Below are 17,332 nucleotides of genomic sequence, written 5' to 3'. Positions count from 1 at the left end.
AGATGTACTTCAGGCTGAAAAAAAAAAAAAAAAAAAAAAAGGAATTCAACTACTTACATAATCTCATCAAGGATGAAATTGTTGGCCGAAGTACGCTCTGCATTTGCAACTTATTCGGAGGAATCCTACGCAAGGATTTCAGATATGGGAAAATTTCAAAAAATAATTCAACTCATTTGAAGGCTGTGCCATGGCAATTACCAACAGTTCGTCATGGAAGAATAAATTGAACAAAGAAGAAATGAACTGGATATCTAATTCTTTTTTTTTGCTATTTGCTTTACGTCGCACCGACACAAATAGGTCTTATGGCGACGATGGAATAAGGAAGGACTAGGAATGGGAAGGAAGAGGCCGTGGCCTTAATTAAGGTACAGCCCCAGCATTTGCTTGGTGTGAAAATGGCAAACAACGAAAAACCATCTTCAGGGCTGCCGACAGTGGGGTTCGTACCCACTATCTCCCGGATGCAAGCTCACAGCTGCGCGAGTCTAATCGCACGGCCAACTCGCCCGCTGATCTCTAATTCAACAGGATAATTCGTATTTGTAATTTGTGTAGGACTTAATTTTATTATTATTATTATTATTATTATTATTATTATTATTATTATTATTATTATTATTATTATGTACTGCTCCGTAGCTCAATGGTTAGCGTGCTGGCCTTTGGTCACAGGTGTCCCGGGTTCGATTCCCGGCAGGGTCGGGAATTTTAACCATCATTGGTTAATTTCATTGGCACGAGGGCTGGATGTATGCGCCTTCATCTTAATTTCATCCTCATCACGAGGCGCAGGTCGCCTACGGGTGTCAAAGACTTGCACCTGGTGAGCCGAACTTGTCCTCGGACACTCCCAACACTAAAAGCCATACGCCATTTCATTTATTATTATTATTATTATTATTATTATTATTATTATTATTATTATTGTTATTATTATTATTGGGATAACAATCATAAGCACAATTGTGGACTGTTTTCAACAAATGAATGCCTCTTAAAACTAGTACGTGTGATCTAAATTCCTTTCCTATTTTGTACAATGCCTCGTGCCACATTTACTGATTTCTATAGTTAATCGAACCTATGTCATACAGATTCTTAAGCACCTGCACCAATTCAATTAACATTTCTTCCATATCCTAAAAGAAACTGCTTCTGTTCGCACTTCATGTCGCCAGATATGTGCAAGAGCAGAAAATTGTGCTCCGCGTGAAGAGCGGTCATCAGATTGTACGTCCCAATGACGTCAGCGGACGTCAACAGCCGTGACATGAGTGCAGTGTGATCATTCTATATTTCATACAGCGTGGAAAAGGCATAGCACATCTTTCTTGACAGGTTCGATTGCGTCATGATACGCGCGAACTCACGTGAAGTGACAGCAATGTGTTTCCGCCTTTAGTCTTATCAACCATTCTCACGCTGGTATTTTTCACATAGCATTCATAGTTATCAAGAAGTTAAGAAAACTCATAAAGTGAAAGATTCTAACCCCACAATTTGTTCCCTGGAAATACAATTATCAACAAATAACTGCCGTCATTTTTGCCATTCACAATGCACCGTGTACTCAGTGACCTTTCATTTCGACTACACCGAAATTATGCCTAAACATTACAACACCCAAACAAGTTTCCTTCCACGCCAGCCAAATTCACCGTTGCTTATGGAGCCATATTCACAAACCCAGGACTTCAGTTAGACAGCTTCCAGTATGACTATCGCCTAATAGAACCTCATTTAGCAATCTTAAAAAACGTTGGAATATTTTTCCTAGCATCCCAATAATTATGAACTGAGGTCAAACCACACTACATATTACTGTGTAGTTGCCTTGTCAATACTGCAATCATCAACCAACGGCAGAAATAATGTGGTGCACATTGGTGCCAGACATTTTGTATCCTTTCTCCCCAAACTGTTCCCTTGTAAATATGTATTGTAAGCTTGTATTTTCCCAACTGTTCAATAGATTAATGTCAGTATTACTGTGTAGTTGCCCTGTCAAACTGTGATTGTCAACCAAAGGCAGTAATTATTGTTATGAACATTGGTGCCAGACATTTTGTACCCTTTCTCCCCAAACTGCTTCCATGTAAATATATATATATATATATATATATATATATAAACCTTATAATTTCCTAAGATTTTCTAATATTGTCAATGATTCTTCGGACCACCACAGCTGGACACTGCTAAAATACCCTGTGGTTTTAGCATTGGTGCCGACTACTGTATCTGTAAATAAGTTAATATAACTCCTTTTAACTCCATATACTGTATTAATGAACATTGTTTGATCAAGGAACATTGTTTCTTAATGGAATTTTAGTAACATTTACCAACATTTCTGATAATGTAACGTCGATACTTCATGCAGACCACTGCTGCTGGACACTGTCAAATACCCTGTGGTCTTTATTAATGCAAGTCACTTATCTTTCCCTTAGACTGCCCCATGTTAATATGTTAAGTCATCCTTTGTAGGGCATACCCTAACTTTTTAACACTGTTATCCTTCACAACTGGCAATTTACAGCCAACGGCTGATATATTGGTATCTTTATCATCAGTGAACATTGTTTTTCTCTTGACTATCCCATTGTAATATGTCAATATTATATCTTAGTATTTACAATTTAATTACAAATCGTACCTGATTTATGCCTTAAGGTAGTACTATGACTGATGATGCCTTCAAAGAAGGATGAAACATGTATCATATGGAAATAATGATAAATTCCTAAATGTTTAAAATTTTTAATGTATTGAATAGGTGACATTTAGCATCCTACATTTAGTTCCTAAATCTCCCTGTAAGTGCCTCTGCATGTAATTGGAAGAACAACTACTACAAAACATACATTTACCAAGATGTGGAGAAGGATTTCCTTCTCCTGGCTGAATATAAAGTAAGACGAAGCATTCTGACAGCTGACTGTTGGCCATGCCCCCTGCAGACATAATTATAAAGTGTTATTTGACCCACTTCTAATGAAAATTGGACCAAATCCTTCTGTGGCATGAAAGTACTATAAGTTTGAAAAATTTTAAATTAAAAAAAACAAAAAAGCCAATTTTTTGGTTGGGGGTGGGGGGCTTACCATAGCTGGTAACAGGAAAAAGAAAAAAATGTACGCGATGGCTTATAAGGTGCAACATTATTATTATTCTGTAAGAACTCAGTATGAATACAATAACGTAAATGCACCTGTGATTTAATTTCAAACATTCTAACATTGGTATTGGGCTAGCTCAGGACAGATTGGCAGAAGGTGCTAAGTGCTCACTGTTACTAGGTACAGTGTGGTATCAGTTTCAGTTCATTTCTTACAGTACAGGTGTAGCTGCTGAAGATTGATTCCACATCTGAGATGTACAAAAAATATCATTTTTACAACCTATGTGATAGTGGTATAATTATTTTGAGATGAAGTACAACTGTTCAACCATCCCCTACAATCTCGTGTAAATTTGTTAGATATTAAGTTATGAAACTAATGTGTTCTGTGTCTTGGGGTGATGATTCTCTTATTATAGGTATATTTGTTACATCTGGTATTTAAATGCATACAATTTTATTTTTGCCTTTCAGAGCCAGTGAAGATGATATCAGGGAACATTTTAAAGATGTTCAGTCCATTAAAAGTATTAATATAATGAAAAATGAGAATACTGAGAAATCTCTTGGACGAGCGACAATGGAATTGGATGACTACTTATCTTATGCTGTGAGTTCAGACTTATACACTTACTTTGGAACTATATCTCACAGCAGTTTCTTACATTTTAGTTTTTTTAAATATTTTATTCTTACAAGTGAATTATTGACAAGTGTTACTTGGGAATTAGTGGGGACAAGGCAGTTAAAACTTGGGCCAGCATCCCGTTCTTGTTCCCAGGTGCCTTTATTTTCTTGTGCATGAGTTGGTGCTCATATCTTTACCCTAACATTCAATCCTTTATATTAATGTTTTCAGTTTAATTTCTGAGCAGTTGCAAAATTAAGCATGTTATTTGAATGGCTCATTGCAGAATCAAGATTTAGATATAGAATTTTATGTCTGCTCTTTGATGAGGTGACCACAGGGAAGGACAGGGTGCAGATGGATTGATCATATTAGGAAGCTCACAAGTTTACCTCTGTAACAGACCTTAAGAAGAACTGAAAACCATCCAGGGTGAAGAAGCATAGATAATGGGGTCACAATGCTCAGAAATTAGTAAAAGTACTTGTGAAAAGATGGCGAGTGACATCACTGACTTCTCACCGAGACATCTGCAATTCAGATGCCGGCTAGTGCATATGAGATTTTTGAAATGAAGAGGCATATCCTTATAGTTTGGATTTCTTACCTAGCTGGAAATCCTGTGCCTAGTTTCACATAAAACTACAAACTTGCTATGACGGAACTATGATACTGTTTTGAACTATAATCTTAGGTTTGAATACCAGTGTAGAGGTTCTGTGCTGGCCACATGGTCTAGGGGTAACAAGCCTGCCAGGTCCGATTCCTGGCTAGGTCAGAAACTTTTAACTGAGTCTGAGGGATAGTTCAAGGTCCTCCAAGCGTAGGTGAGAACAACAGAGGAGCTATTTGACGGTGAGACAAAAGGCCCTGGCCTAGAAACTCAAGAATAATGGTCAAGAGGATTCATTGTGCTGACCACACATCATATCATAATCTTTAGGCCTTTGGGCTGAGTAGGTTCATCAAGGTTATAGTGCCATGAAGTATGTTTGTTTGGTAACCTTCTACTCTAGTTTCACTCTCCTCCTCATTTGTTTTTTTCTCTCCCTCTCAACAAAGACTGGGATCATACCATATTTCAAAATCCAGGAAGTCTGTCCCATTTCGTGGTCCAGGAATGACTAATAGACATTTGTACTGATCTTATTGCAATATCCTTCTGGAGGTTCACTCAGCCTACACCAAAAATCAGTACCAGGTTAATTCCTGGGGGCAAAGGCAGCCAGGCGTAGAGCTAACCACTCTACCCCACCAAGTGCCGAGGTTACAGATAGTGGAAGCCTTTACCGTCATGTCCTGTACGGTGATGGCTTTTACGGCAATATCAGTTATTAGAGGGAAATAACCAAAATGGGAAGCTTATTTCCAAAAGGTACCAAATCCAAACAGTAATATTTTACAGGAGAGAGGAAAAACGTTCAGAGTGTAAAATTTCAACTGAAAATTCATTTCAGCACTTTTATTATGTTCAGATAGAATAAATGCATTGTTGCACAAATTAATTTTGTTTAAGCTTTTGTGGTTTAGGAAATATTCAAAGAAAATGATGGATTTGGTACTTTTTGGCAGTGAAACTCTAAATACTTTACCTGAAAGACATAAATTTCACTGCAGTCATCAGGATCTTCGATAAAACTGAATGTATTTGTTTATACAATAACTATAATTAAGGTATTTACATTGAAGGCATAGATCAGTTAAATAATATTAAATAAAAGTGATAAAAGCAATGAAAATAATTCAAAGTACCAGTACTGAACTTCAGGAATTATATTTGTAGTGTGTGTCTAAAGAACATGAATATAGTAAATAACTTGTGAACTAGACAATGGATAATATTATCGAGTACTAAAAGTGAAATAAATAATGATAAATAATTTTTGGTTTAACACTCACTTTACTCTCGTATTTTTGCACTTTAGTACGCGTCTTCTTCCATTTATCTGGAGCTAATACCCTCTTCCTTGCTTTATTTACTTCTTCAGGAGTATCACAGTACTCATCTGAGATATCTGATCCCATACTTTTGAAAAACAAATAGCACACAGTAACAAAACCAACTTCGTAAGAAAACTGTCACTTCATGTCATGTAAACATAGCGCGGCCATTTTGCTGTTCACGTGACCCAGAAATGGCCTCCCATTGGCTGCATGGATACGGTACGTATTGGGACATTTAGGCCACAGAATTTGGTACTTATTGGCATCAAACGAGATTTTTAATACCCTGTTTGATATGGATTTAGGTCATTTTGGCTATTTCTTTCATGCGATGGAGCTACCTACCAACGTACGTTTTCCATCATAATTTTAATTTTGATTTTTTTTTTTGAGCTTGGTACCTTTTGGAAAAAAGCTTCACAGATGTCCTTAACATGCTTTATATAGTCAGTCATTCATTCTCTCAGGAACCAATAGGAAACCATGACCTAAACTGGTCCTTTTTCTTAGGTGGCAATGAAAACCCATTGTTTCTGATCTTTTTCCGATTCAGTCTGTCTTGGGCCGATTTCTTCAGTTCTATTGTCCTCTTTTTAGGGTGTCTACTGATACTGGAAGTACTGGAATTTAATATAAATACTGGAAATATACTGGAATTTTGAACCATATACTGGAAAAATTATAAAATATACTGGAACAAATATCATTCTCTATAATCAACCCTGGATGTTTGCACTCCATAAGTCCAATAAAGCGATTTTATTGAAAAGTAATACTTACGAAGTACAGTAGTAACAGTACAGTTACTAGATAACTTGTGATTTTCTTTAATAACCCGGCATCGGGACGTGCCGCCCTCATTGTCCAGCATCTCTCTTGGTGTTGTAGACGGTCACTAACTTCCCCTTTTCTACCAATACTGTTTTCAGTTTCCGTTCCCTTTTCCTTCATTCTTCTTCTTCTTCTTTTTTTTTTGCAATACTTATAACAATGGATGCATTATATTATATGCTATACTTTAAGAAGCCTATATTATGCATATGATATAATTCATCCTTTGAAAAAATGAAATGGCGTATGAGGACAAGTTTGGCTCGCCAGATGCAGGTCTTTTGATTTGACGCCCATAGATGACCTGCAAATGATGATGAAGATGACACATACACCCAGCTCCCATGCCAGAGAAATGAAACAGTTATGGTTAAAATTCCCGTCCCTGCCGGGAATCGAACCCGGGACCCCTGTGACCAAAGGCCAGCATGCTAACCATGTAGCCATGGAGCCGGACAATTCATCTATTGTTATTTATTTATTTATTTGTTTGTTTATTTGTTTATGTATTAGCTCGATAGCTGCAATTGCTTAAGTGCGACCTATATTATTGTTTATTTATTTAAACAAAATTATTAAATAATTCGGGACATGTTTCGTCTAACTAGTAGACATCATCAGCCGTAAGATATTCAATAAAATAAATCGGTTTATTTTATTTATTTTATTGTGTTTGTTCTGTCCTTGTCCTTTTTTCTGTCCTTTCTAAAGCTTTTTCTTGAATATCTTACAGCTGATGATGTCTACAAGTTAAACGAAACATGTCCCGTATTATTTAATAATGTTGTTTAAATAAATAAACTTATGGTACTGTAAAGGTGGAATATTAACTTAACCTTAAAGTATACGTACGACAATACGGACTTTACGATGAAATTTATTTCTGTATCCAGCATTCGGGAGATAGTGATTTTGAACCCCACTTTCGGCAGGTCTGAAGAGGGTTTTCAGTGGTTTCCCAATTTCACACCAGGCAAATGCTGGGGCTGTACCTTAATTAAGGCCACGGCTACTTCCTTCTCACTCCTAGCCTCTTCCTGTCCCGTCATCGTCATAAGACTTATCTGTGTCGGTGCGACGTAAAGCAACTTATTAAAAGAACTTTAGTGTTGCAGTTATATTTCAGAGACATGAGTAAAAGAAAGAGTAAAGACTTCTTTCAAAGATGGCTTGTTGGACAGAACAATAAATTAAGATCCGAATTGGCTTCAGAGAGTGGAAAGTGATAACTATAAAGGGTATTGCTCTTTGTGTAGGACTAGTTTGATATTAGCAGCATGGGGGTGTCTTCAGTTTGATATCATGCCAAAGGCAAAAGGCACATCGAAAGAGTAAATGCTTCAAGTTCCAGCAAAAATCTGTTTCGCATGATACCTGCCAAGGAAGCAACTAGGGACTCTGTTCCTGCGAATGCTGCTCCATCAAGTACAAACTTTGTTCCAGTGAAAGCTGAACTTTGTGAAGTGCAAAATTCAGTTGTTAATGATAAACATACTTGTGTTGTGCCTAGAAGCACTCTTAACAATTTTATCATCAAGGATGAAGCTATTACTGCAGAAATATTGTGGGCTATTACTCAAGTTGTGGCCCATTCTTCTGCCAGAAGTTTTGGCACTTGTAGTGATCTTTTTAAAATAATGTTTTGTTTCCTGACAGCAAAATTGTGAAGAAGTTAAAGTTGCACAAGGATAAACTGGATACCTAGTTACATGTGGACTGGGTCCATGTCCATATTTCTAGAAAGAATTGACAAACTTGCTTAAAGAGTGTCCTTGCTTTTGTATTTCTTTTGATGGAAATCCACAGCCTGTTTCCAGTCATCTGACTGGGTCAGGAATGGAATGAATGAAGCCCCATCTAGCGGTGAGGATAGGAATTGTGCCAGCTGCCGAAGCCTGTCGCACTCCTCTGGGGAAATTATTAATGAATGACAGATGATACGAAATGGTAGTGGAGAGTGTTGCTGGAATGAAAGATGACAGGGAAAACCGAAGTACCCGGAGAAAATCCTGTCCTGCATCCACTTTGTCCAGCACAAATCTCACACGGAGTGACTGGGATTTGAACCATGGAACCCAGCGGTGGGAGGCCGGTGTGGTGCTACCTGAGCCACGGAGGCTGCCTGTATTTGTTTTGATGAAAGTTTAAATTCTGTCAGTCAGAAGGGTCAAATGGATATGGCTGTTAGATTTTGGGATGGAAACTTAGTTCAAACAAGATATCTTACATCTGCATTTTTAGTTCATGCTACTGCTGAGGACCTTCTGATGACATTTTTGCAAAACTTGAAAGGTACTGGCTTGAACGTGAAAAAAGATGCTGCAAATATCAAAAACCTGAAGTTTTTGAAAGATCTATGGAAGCACTTAGGTGAATCACCTTCAGATCTGGAGCTGTTGGATTTTGGTACCTGCTCCTTGCATACTATTCATGGAGCATATAAAATGTCACACAACTACTCTGAATGGAACATTCACTGATTTTTGCGCTCTCTATATTACTTCTTCAAGGACTTTCCAAGTAGACTTGCAGATTACAAACGCATAACAGGATCACATCTCTTTCCTGTGAAGTTCTGCTCTATCATATGGGTCAAAAACTCAAAAGTTATTGAAAGAGCTGTGAAAATGCTGCCACATATTAAGAAATATGTTGATGCTTTTGAGGAAAATCCTCTTGCATCAGGAAACTTTGGAATTATAAAAAGTTTTGTAAGAAATGATCTGCTCTCAGCACAGTTGGGATTCATGCGTTCTGTTTCCCTTGAACTGGAATAGTATCTCTCTAAGTATCAGGGTAATGATCTTCTTTTGCCTTTTATGTTTTCTGATCTGAGTACTATGCTTTAGCACCTGTTGGAAGAAGTGTAAAGAACCCGGTTTTAGAGTCAGCAAATACTAGTAAGAAACGTCTTTCGATTTATTTGAAGAATACAGAAAACTGCAAGCCCTTCCATGCTGTTGACATTGGATTTGCAGCCACTGCAGCTTTAAAAGGTAAGGGATAAAAGATGTGAAAGTTCTTCAGTTCTATGGAGACTGCAGAAAATATCTTGTTGACATTTGTATGAAGATTTTTGTCAAAAGCCCTCTTGTTTCAAGTTTGTTAGAGGTGTCAGCTGTTTCAGTCCTGCAATTATGACCAATTCGTCTATTAGGACGTGCAGGGTAACTACTGCATTAGAAGTTCTTGTTGAGACAAAACTATTATCTCATGTGGAAGCTGATATTGCAAAATGAGACTACTTAGATTTCTCATCAAAGGGAGAAGTAGTGAAGTATCTCAAGAAGTTTGATCCCAAAACTGATCAATGGGACAATTTTCTTAGCACCGCCTATTTTCAAAACAATGTTTCAAAAGAACTGATCCATTTTACACAAAAAGTGCTTGTTTTGTTTCACGGTAACGCTACTGTAGGAAAAGGTTTTTTCAATAAACAAAGAATGCCTAGTAGAGAATCTTCATGAAATTAGCTTAATTGTACAGCGTCTGGTGTATGATGCAGGATGTGCAGCTGGTAGAGTTTTAGCTGTCAGTGTTTCTAAAAAGATGATCCCTGCAGGCAAAAATGCATCAACATTGATAAATGAAGCTTTACAAAAGTATAAATAGAGTACAGATAACATCACAGCCAAACGAAAGTTAGCAGCAGAAGAAATAAAACATATAGAATTGAAGAAATGATGTATTATGCAGAGTGCTAAGGAAGAGATGGAAGAACTGGATAAAGAGGTGATAATAATGAAAAAAATATAGTCGTAAGTGTGTGTGTGTGTGTGTGTGTGTGTGTGTGTGTGTGTGTGTGTGTGTGTGTGTGTGTGTGTGTGTGTGTGTGTGTGTGATTGATTTAATGTATGTGTCTTTCTTGTGACTTATTCTCTAAAACAAATTTTTATTTAGAATAAGCCTGGTACAGAATCTATTCAAGAACGTTTTATTTCCACCATGTGTGTTACGTGATACTCTTTCTTTGGCTGTGTTTATTGGATGTAAGTGTTAACGAAGTGATCCAAACAGCCAAAAATGCATTGTCAATTATAAGCAGTGATGTTAGATAAGACTTTAAATTATATATAGAGTGTGTGTAATACATTTATATAAAACTGTTGCCATTGCTATACTTGTAGACATGATATAGGCTTTTGGGCTTATGCCGTGTCAAAAAAAATAAGGTGAAATTCTTTACGTTTCGCAGAGAACTATGCTCTGTGTCATTAGAAGAAAATCTTGACTGTCCTCGAGAAAGGCTTCTCAAACAATGAGAATGAATTTAGACGTTACCCAATAGAAGTGGAAATGGTACGTTCGTTCATCACCAGATGGCTCATCGGACACAGTACAGCACTAGCGTTCGAAGCGGAAGCTGACGGAACCATCAGAATCAGTCTGAGAGGGTCACATAACATGCGTACGCACATATGAAGGTATGACACAAGTCTGGAATGAAACATCTGGTGATGAGGAACGTATGAATTTGAAAAACACCAAAATGAAATAACAATAGTGAAGGGACAAGGAAGGGAACTGTCTACGTAAATCCTTAATGGCTGGCAACCAGGTATTACTTAATTGATAGCCAGTGTCCCTGTTGAAATTGTTAGGATTTGTACGTATTTCTACAGCTTCCCGTATAATCCTGGACCTGTAGTGTCTAGTGTGAGTAGGAGCTCGAGCATCTTGGTACAAGACATCATGACCGGACGATAGAGTGTGCTCAGCTATTGCTGATTTGTCTGGCTGGTTGAGATGAATATTACGTTCTCATGTTCCTTGACACGAGTACCAATGGACCGGCTTTTTTGGCCAATGTATACCTTAACGCAAGTACAGGGAATTTCGTATACCCCAGGATGTAAAAGTGGGGACAATTTGTCCTTGGTTTTACCCAGACTGTGAGCAATTTTAGTGACGGTGTTAAACGCGGTCTTTATAATTTGTTTGCGGAGGACCTTGGTAATTCGATCTGTGGTGTTATGAATGTAAGGCAGGTAGGCAGTTCCCTTCACTTCTTCCTTCTGTGAGCTTTGCTTGGTCATTTCTCTGGGATGCAGGGCTCCATGAATCTGCAAATCGCTGTAAACATTACCCTTGAACGTGATTATGAGTGTGTCCATATCCACCTGGATGTTTTGTAACTGGTTGGCGAAACAGAAAATACTACATGAATGGTCACTAGGATAAGGTATAAATAACGAAACTGGGCACCACCTGCAAACAGTTTACAGGAATAATTGACTCAAAGAGCATGAAGAACTCCCCCTTCCAAGGTGACGGTCATCAGGCTGACGATGCTCCAAACTTGCTATATAACCTTACCTGTTTACCCCTGAAATTAAATTTAGGTAACAAGCTGGGTTTTTCACTCCATGAGTAAAAGTTATCATACGTTTAACTATTAAATTTACTGCGAATGAAAGTTTATCAAAAATTCTAAAATTATTCACAATATACAATTACATTTCCATCTTGCCCACTTCACAAACAACATATTTACACTGTACATACATACCTGATGTGGTATCCCTTATAACAGATTCAAACACATATAATTTTCACTCAACATATTAATTAGTAAGGACAAGGTGCCCCAACTAGCGTTATGATTTGAAACCAGTTATTTGCTAAGTGCATCCCTAACCTAACACAATGCTCACTTCTTAAATCTTGACTTCTGAGCCTTTCCAATTGCCACAACCTTCTATAGGTTGGTTGGTTGCTCCAAAACATCACCATCCAGGAAACACTGCACCAATTCCCCTCATCTTTATCCAGATTGCAGACTGCTTAGCCTATTACTGACAGTTTAGAAATAGGCTACGAGATCTTCGTCCCATTTTGATCTCATATAAAAACTGAACAAGAAGCACCATCACCGTTTGAGAATACCAAGTAATGTCACTGAATGAGGTATTAACATAGACACATCAGCATGCTAGGTGATATCAAATCGAATCTTAGCTACGTACAATGTAAAGTCAAGTGTCTGCGAAGAAAATATCAAATGACGTGAAGCGAAGAGAACTGCAGCCAAACAAGTATGAATGAAAACTGTTCACACACTGAGTCCATACCGGTTACTGAATCTGAATGCACATCGGACAATGTAAAAGAATAATGACCCCAGTTCCATTCTCACATAAGTTTATAGAGCATGTAGTATTCTTCCAAGAATACTCAGATAATGAACAATTGGGCTATATTTCATCAAGTTGTAATTAGTTCTGTGAATCACATATTACCTCCACACTGCACATATAAAGGCTGCCCACAATGTGCATTTCCTCGGTGAGGGAAAATTTATAGTCTTAAAAAACATCACCGTGTAGCATATCCCACCAACCACTTACTGGGAATGTCCATTAACGAGCAATGCACTCTTGACTCCGTAATTGTGCAGTAATAAAGCTCCTGTAAAATGCTCGTGCAACACCCACTTCTCGGTATCAATTGTCGTCAACAGTAACCTCAATAGCAATAATCAGCAACTGTAACAGTCATGCACAATAATACCCGATAATAGCAATAAACTCATAGGACGCACACACATATATGCAGCACAGCATCTGCCAAAATACACATGTTGCAACACTTTAAACCAACTTCAACTGTCTTTATCGATATAGTAGCTGTTTTCTTGGTTGCATAAACTTTACTGCTATGCCATATGCAGATTCATACACAAATTTAGGTTACACCAATATAAAGAAACATAGATACATAATTCCCTACAATCACTCTTAGAATATAATGTTCTTACATCTCAATTCAAAACTCACAAGATATTTACTACTTTATATTAAAAATTATTTTATGAAAACTTCCTAACCTAAAATTTGCGAGTCATACACTCATACAGTTACAGTTTGATGGCTCACAAATTCGTCTCGCCCTCTTGGTGAGTTTGCAAGTAATCAGCTTCATTTTCCGTATCAAATTCTAAACACAGAGACTTGCAATAATTGAAAATCTTCCACCTTTTTAATACTTTTTATTTGCTTTTTAGCAAATTAATTAATTATAAACAGTACATGTTTCGTTCTTATTTGAGAACATCTTCAGCTGTTGTTTAGCTTAGGTGAACCACTAAGTTTTTGAGTACATTATTATCAGGTACATTGTTCCTCTTAAAAACTATTTGAATATAAATTAAATTAAAATGGTGTTAAAACAATGTGGTGGTTAATGGGTTGATGAAATGAGACAGGATGAATACATAGTTAGCCTACTTAAAAAACTATATCAATTCATTAGAATTGAAACAAGAAACCCTTAATAATAAATTAATATTGTTAAATAATGCCAAGACAAAGAAAGAAAAAAGCAAGGCTTACTCTTCAAATTCAGAAACAGAATTTAAAGAATACCCCTCTCCTGTTAAGAACATTTCTAAAGTTAATCTCACTGAGGAGGAAAAGAAAACCCTAAGTCAAGGCCCTAATTTCAATTGGATAGGAAAGAACAAAGGAAAAGAGCTACTAATAACCATTGCAGAAGTTGAAACGGCTATACAAAAACTCCCTAACTAAGTTCAGAACGACGTCAGACACAAGGTAAAAAAGAAAATTCCATACCTTGTAAAAGGCTTAAAAGTTTCCCAAAACAGAAATAAACCCACTTTAAGTTTATCAGGTAAAATAAACAAGAGGAAATAGTAATTATAGTAATAAAGAATCTTAGGAAGGGAGGGAAAAAGGAAATGAACAGTGTTTTGAGTAATTCAGGTGAACTCATAATAGATCCCAGGGAATCACTGGAGAGGTGGAGGGAATATTTTGAACATCTTCTCAATGTAAAAGGAAATCATCATGGTGGTGTTGCAAACAGCCAAGCTCATGGGGAGGAGGAAAATGATGTTGGTGAAATTATGCATGAGGAAGTGGAAAGGATAGTAAATAAAATCCATTGTCATAAGGCAGCAGGAATAGATTAAATTAGACCTGAAATTGTGAAGTATAGTGGGAAGGCAGGGATGAAATGGCTTCATAGGGTAGTAAAATTAGCGTGGAGTGTTGGATAAGGTACCTTCAGATTGGACGAAAGCAGTAATTGCACCTATCTGTAAGCAAGGGAACAGGAAAGATTGCAACAACTATCGAGGTATCTCATAGATTAGTATACCAGGCAAAGTATTTATTCACTGGCATCTTGGAAGGGAGGGTGCAATCAGTCGTTGAGAGGAAGTTGGATGAAAACCAGTGTGGTTTCAGACCACAGAGAGGCTGCCAGGATCAGATTTTCAGTATGCGCCAGGTAATTGAAAAATGCTACAAGAGGAATAGGCAGTTGTGTTTATGTTTCATAGATCTAGAGAAAGCATATGACAGGGTACCGAGGGAAAAGTTGTTCGCCATACTGGGGGACTATGGAATTAAAAGTAGATTATTAAAATCAATTAAAGGCATTTACGTTGACAATTGGGCTTCAGTGAGAATTGATGGTAGAATGAGTTCTTGGTTCAGGGTACTTACAGGAGTTAGACAAGGCTGTAATCTTTCACCTTTGCTGTTCGTAGTTTACATGGATCATCTGCTGAAAGGTATAAAATGGCAGGGAGGGATTCAGTTAGGTGGAAATGTAGTAAGCAGTTTGGCCTATGCTGACGACTTGGTCTTAATGGCAGACTGTGCCGAAAGCCTGCAGTCTAATATTTTGGAACTTGAAAATAGGTGCAATGAGTATGGTATGAAAATTAGCCTCTCGAAGACAAAATTGATGTCAGTAGGTAAGAAATTCAACAGAATTGAATGTCAGATTGGTGATACAAAGCTAGAACAGGTCGATAATTTCAAGTATTTAGGTTGTGTGTTCTCCCTGGATGGTAATATAGTAAGTGAGATTGAATCAAGGTGTAGTAAAGCTAATGCAGTGAGCTCGCAGTTTGCGATCAGCAGTATTTTGTAAGAAGGAAGTGAGCTCCCAGACAAAACTATCTTTACATCGGTCTGTTTTCAGACCAACTTTGCTTTATGGGAGCGGAAGCTGGGTGGACTCAGGATATCTTATTCATAAGTTAGAAGTAACAGACATGAAAGTAGCAAGAATGATTGGTGGTACAAACAGGTGGGAACAATGGAAGGAGGGTACCCGGAATGAGGAGATAAAGGCTAATTTAGGAATGATCTCGATGGATGAAGCTGTATGCATAAACCGGCTTCGGTGGTGGGGTCATGTGAGGCGAATGGAAGAGGATAGGTTACCTAGGAGAATAATGGACTCTGTTATGGAGGGTAAGAGAAGTAGAGGGAGACCAAGGCGACGATGGTTAGACTCGGTTTCTAACGATTTAAAGATAAGAGGTATAGAACTAAATGAGGCCACATCACTAGTTGCAAATCGAGGATTGTGGCGACGTTTAGTAAATTCTCAGAGGTTTGCAGACTGAACACTGAAAGGCATAACAGTCTATAATGATAATGTATGTAATGTATGTACTGTATGTATGTATGTATTATCTTGATTACCTCGAAAATACCAAAATAATAGGACAAATAGAGGGTCTCAATCTATGGATACACTTTGTAGACGACACTTTTGTAGTAATAGATCGTAGAGTGAACAACGGTGAAGATTTCCTTAATAAATTAAATACATTAGAATCTAAAATAAAGTTTACAGTAGAAAAAGAAAAGGAAGGTTCCATAAATTTTTTAGACATAAATATAACACAGAAAAAGGAAGAGTTTTTCTTCAAGATACAGAAAACCCACTTTTACTCCCATTGCAGTATAGAACTGCTCATTGCATCCGGAATCACAAAAAAGGTCTGCTTACTACAGTTACATATATAGAGCGTTTAATATACTCCTTACACACACGGAACGAGAAAAAGAACTGCTCTTTATCTGTAAACAAGCCCAATGCAATGGATTTGAACTAAATATGGTAAACAAAATAATCAGAAAATTCAAACAGAAGTTACAAACTAATCTAACACCCGAAATAAAAACGAAAGATAAATACGCCAAGTTCACGTTCAACAACCCTAACTTATATACAGTAATGAATTTGTTCAGAAAATATAACTATAAGGTCACGTATTCAACCAGTAATAATACAAAGCAAAAATTCTTTAATTACAATAGTGCTAATTCCCTAGGAAAAAACAAACATTCAGAATCAGGAGTTTACAAATTGAAATATCAATGTGAAAAAACTTATGTCGGGCAAACAGGGCGCAGTTTTACTGTAAGATACTTAGAACATGTCAATGCTGAAAGACATAAAAAATGTTCCGCGATGGGCCAAAACATCACGGACATCAGTTTACAACTATACAGCAGGATTTAACTATATTACATAAAATAAACAAAGGAGCTCTTCTAAATATATTAGAAAATCTATATATTTATTTAGAATAAAAAAGTAATCAGGACAATAACCTGAATGATATAATTGACAATAGGAACCCTATATTTGAAGGGATATTATCAAATCTCGAAACTTTAGGCAAAAGATGCAACACAGACAATAAAAGGATGAATAAGAATGAGCCTCCACCATTTTGTACATCCACTCTCCCCACCCCTTCTAAAGCCGAAGCCTTGACAGTAAGCGACATGCCTCCTCCCCTCTCCACAGCCTTGCCTCCCCGGTAGGAGGAGCAAACAACGGAATACACACATCATTATTATACAAGACATATAAAGCAGCTTCAAACGTACCTCCTCCAGGGTCACGGTAGAATTGGAGTTTAACAACAGTAAGGTATGGAACCATTTTATACACCAAGTTACTATGTAAAGACACATGTTTTCATTATAAAAGCAAATCCCTATTTTCCTCATTTCATTTCAGAAATT

At 37.2% G+C, this 17,332-nt stretch overlaps 1 protein-coding gene across 2 annotated transcripts in view; it reads left to right on the top strand.

Annotated features, from left to right (window-relative positions):
- LOC136874088 (uncharacterized) overlaps positions 1-17,332 on the top strand; it is a 149,262-nt gene that overhangs the window by 55,899 nt on the left and 76,031 nt on the right. For both annotated transcript variants that reach the window (XM_068227654.1, XM_068227655.1), the window contains exon 3: positions 3,605-3,740. In XM_068227654.1, the coding sequence (XP_068083755.1) occupies positions 3,605-3,740 (136 nt within the window). The remainder of the gene's footprint in view (positions 1-3,604; positions 3,741-17,332) is intronic.

Source organism: Anabrus simplex, chromosome 5 (assembly GCF_040414725.1).
Source record: "Anabrus simplex isolate iqAnaSimp1 chromosome 5, ASM4041472v1, whole genome shotgun sequence".
NCBI lineage: Eukaryota > Metazoa > Arthropoda > Insecta > Orthoptera > Tettigoniidae > Anabrus > Anabrus simplex.
The sequence above is the reverse complement of the archived record's forward strand: the minus strand, read 5'-3'. Positions and strand labels throughout refer to the sequence as shown.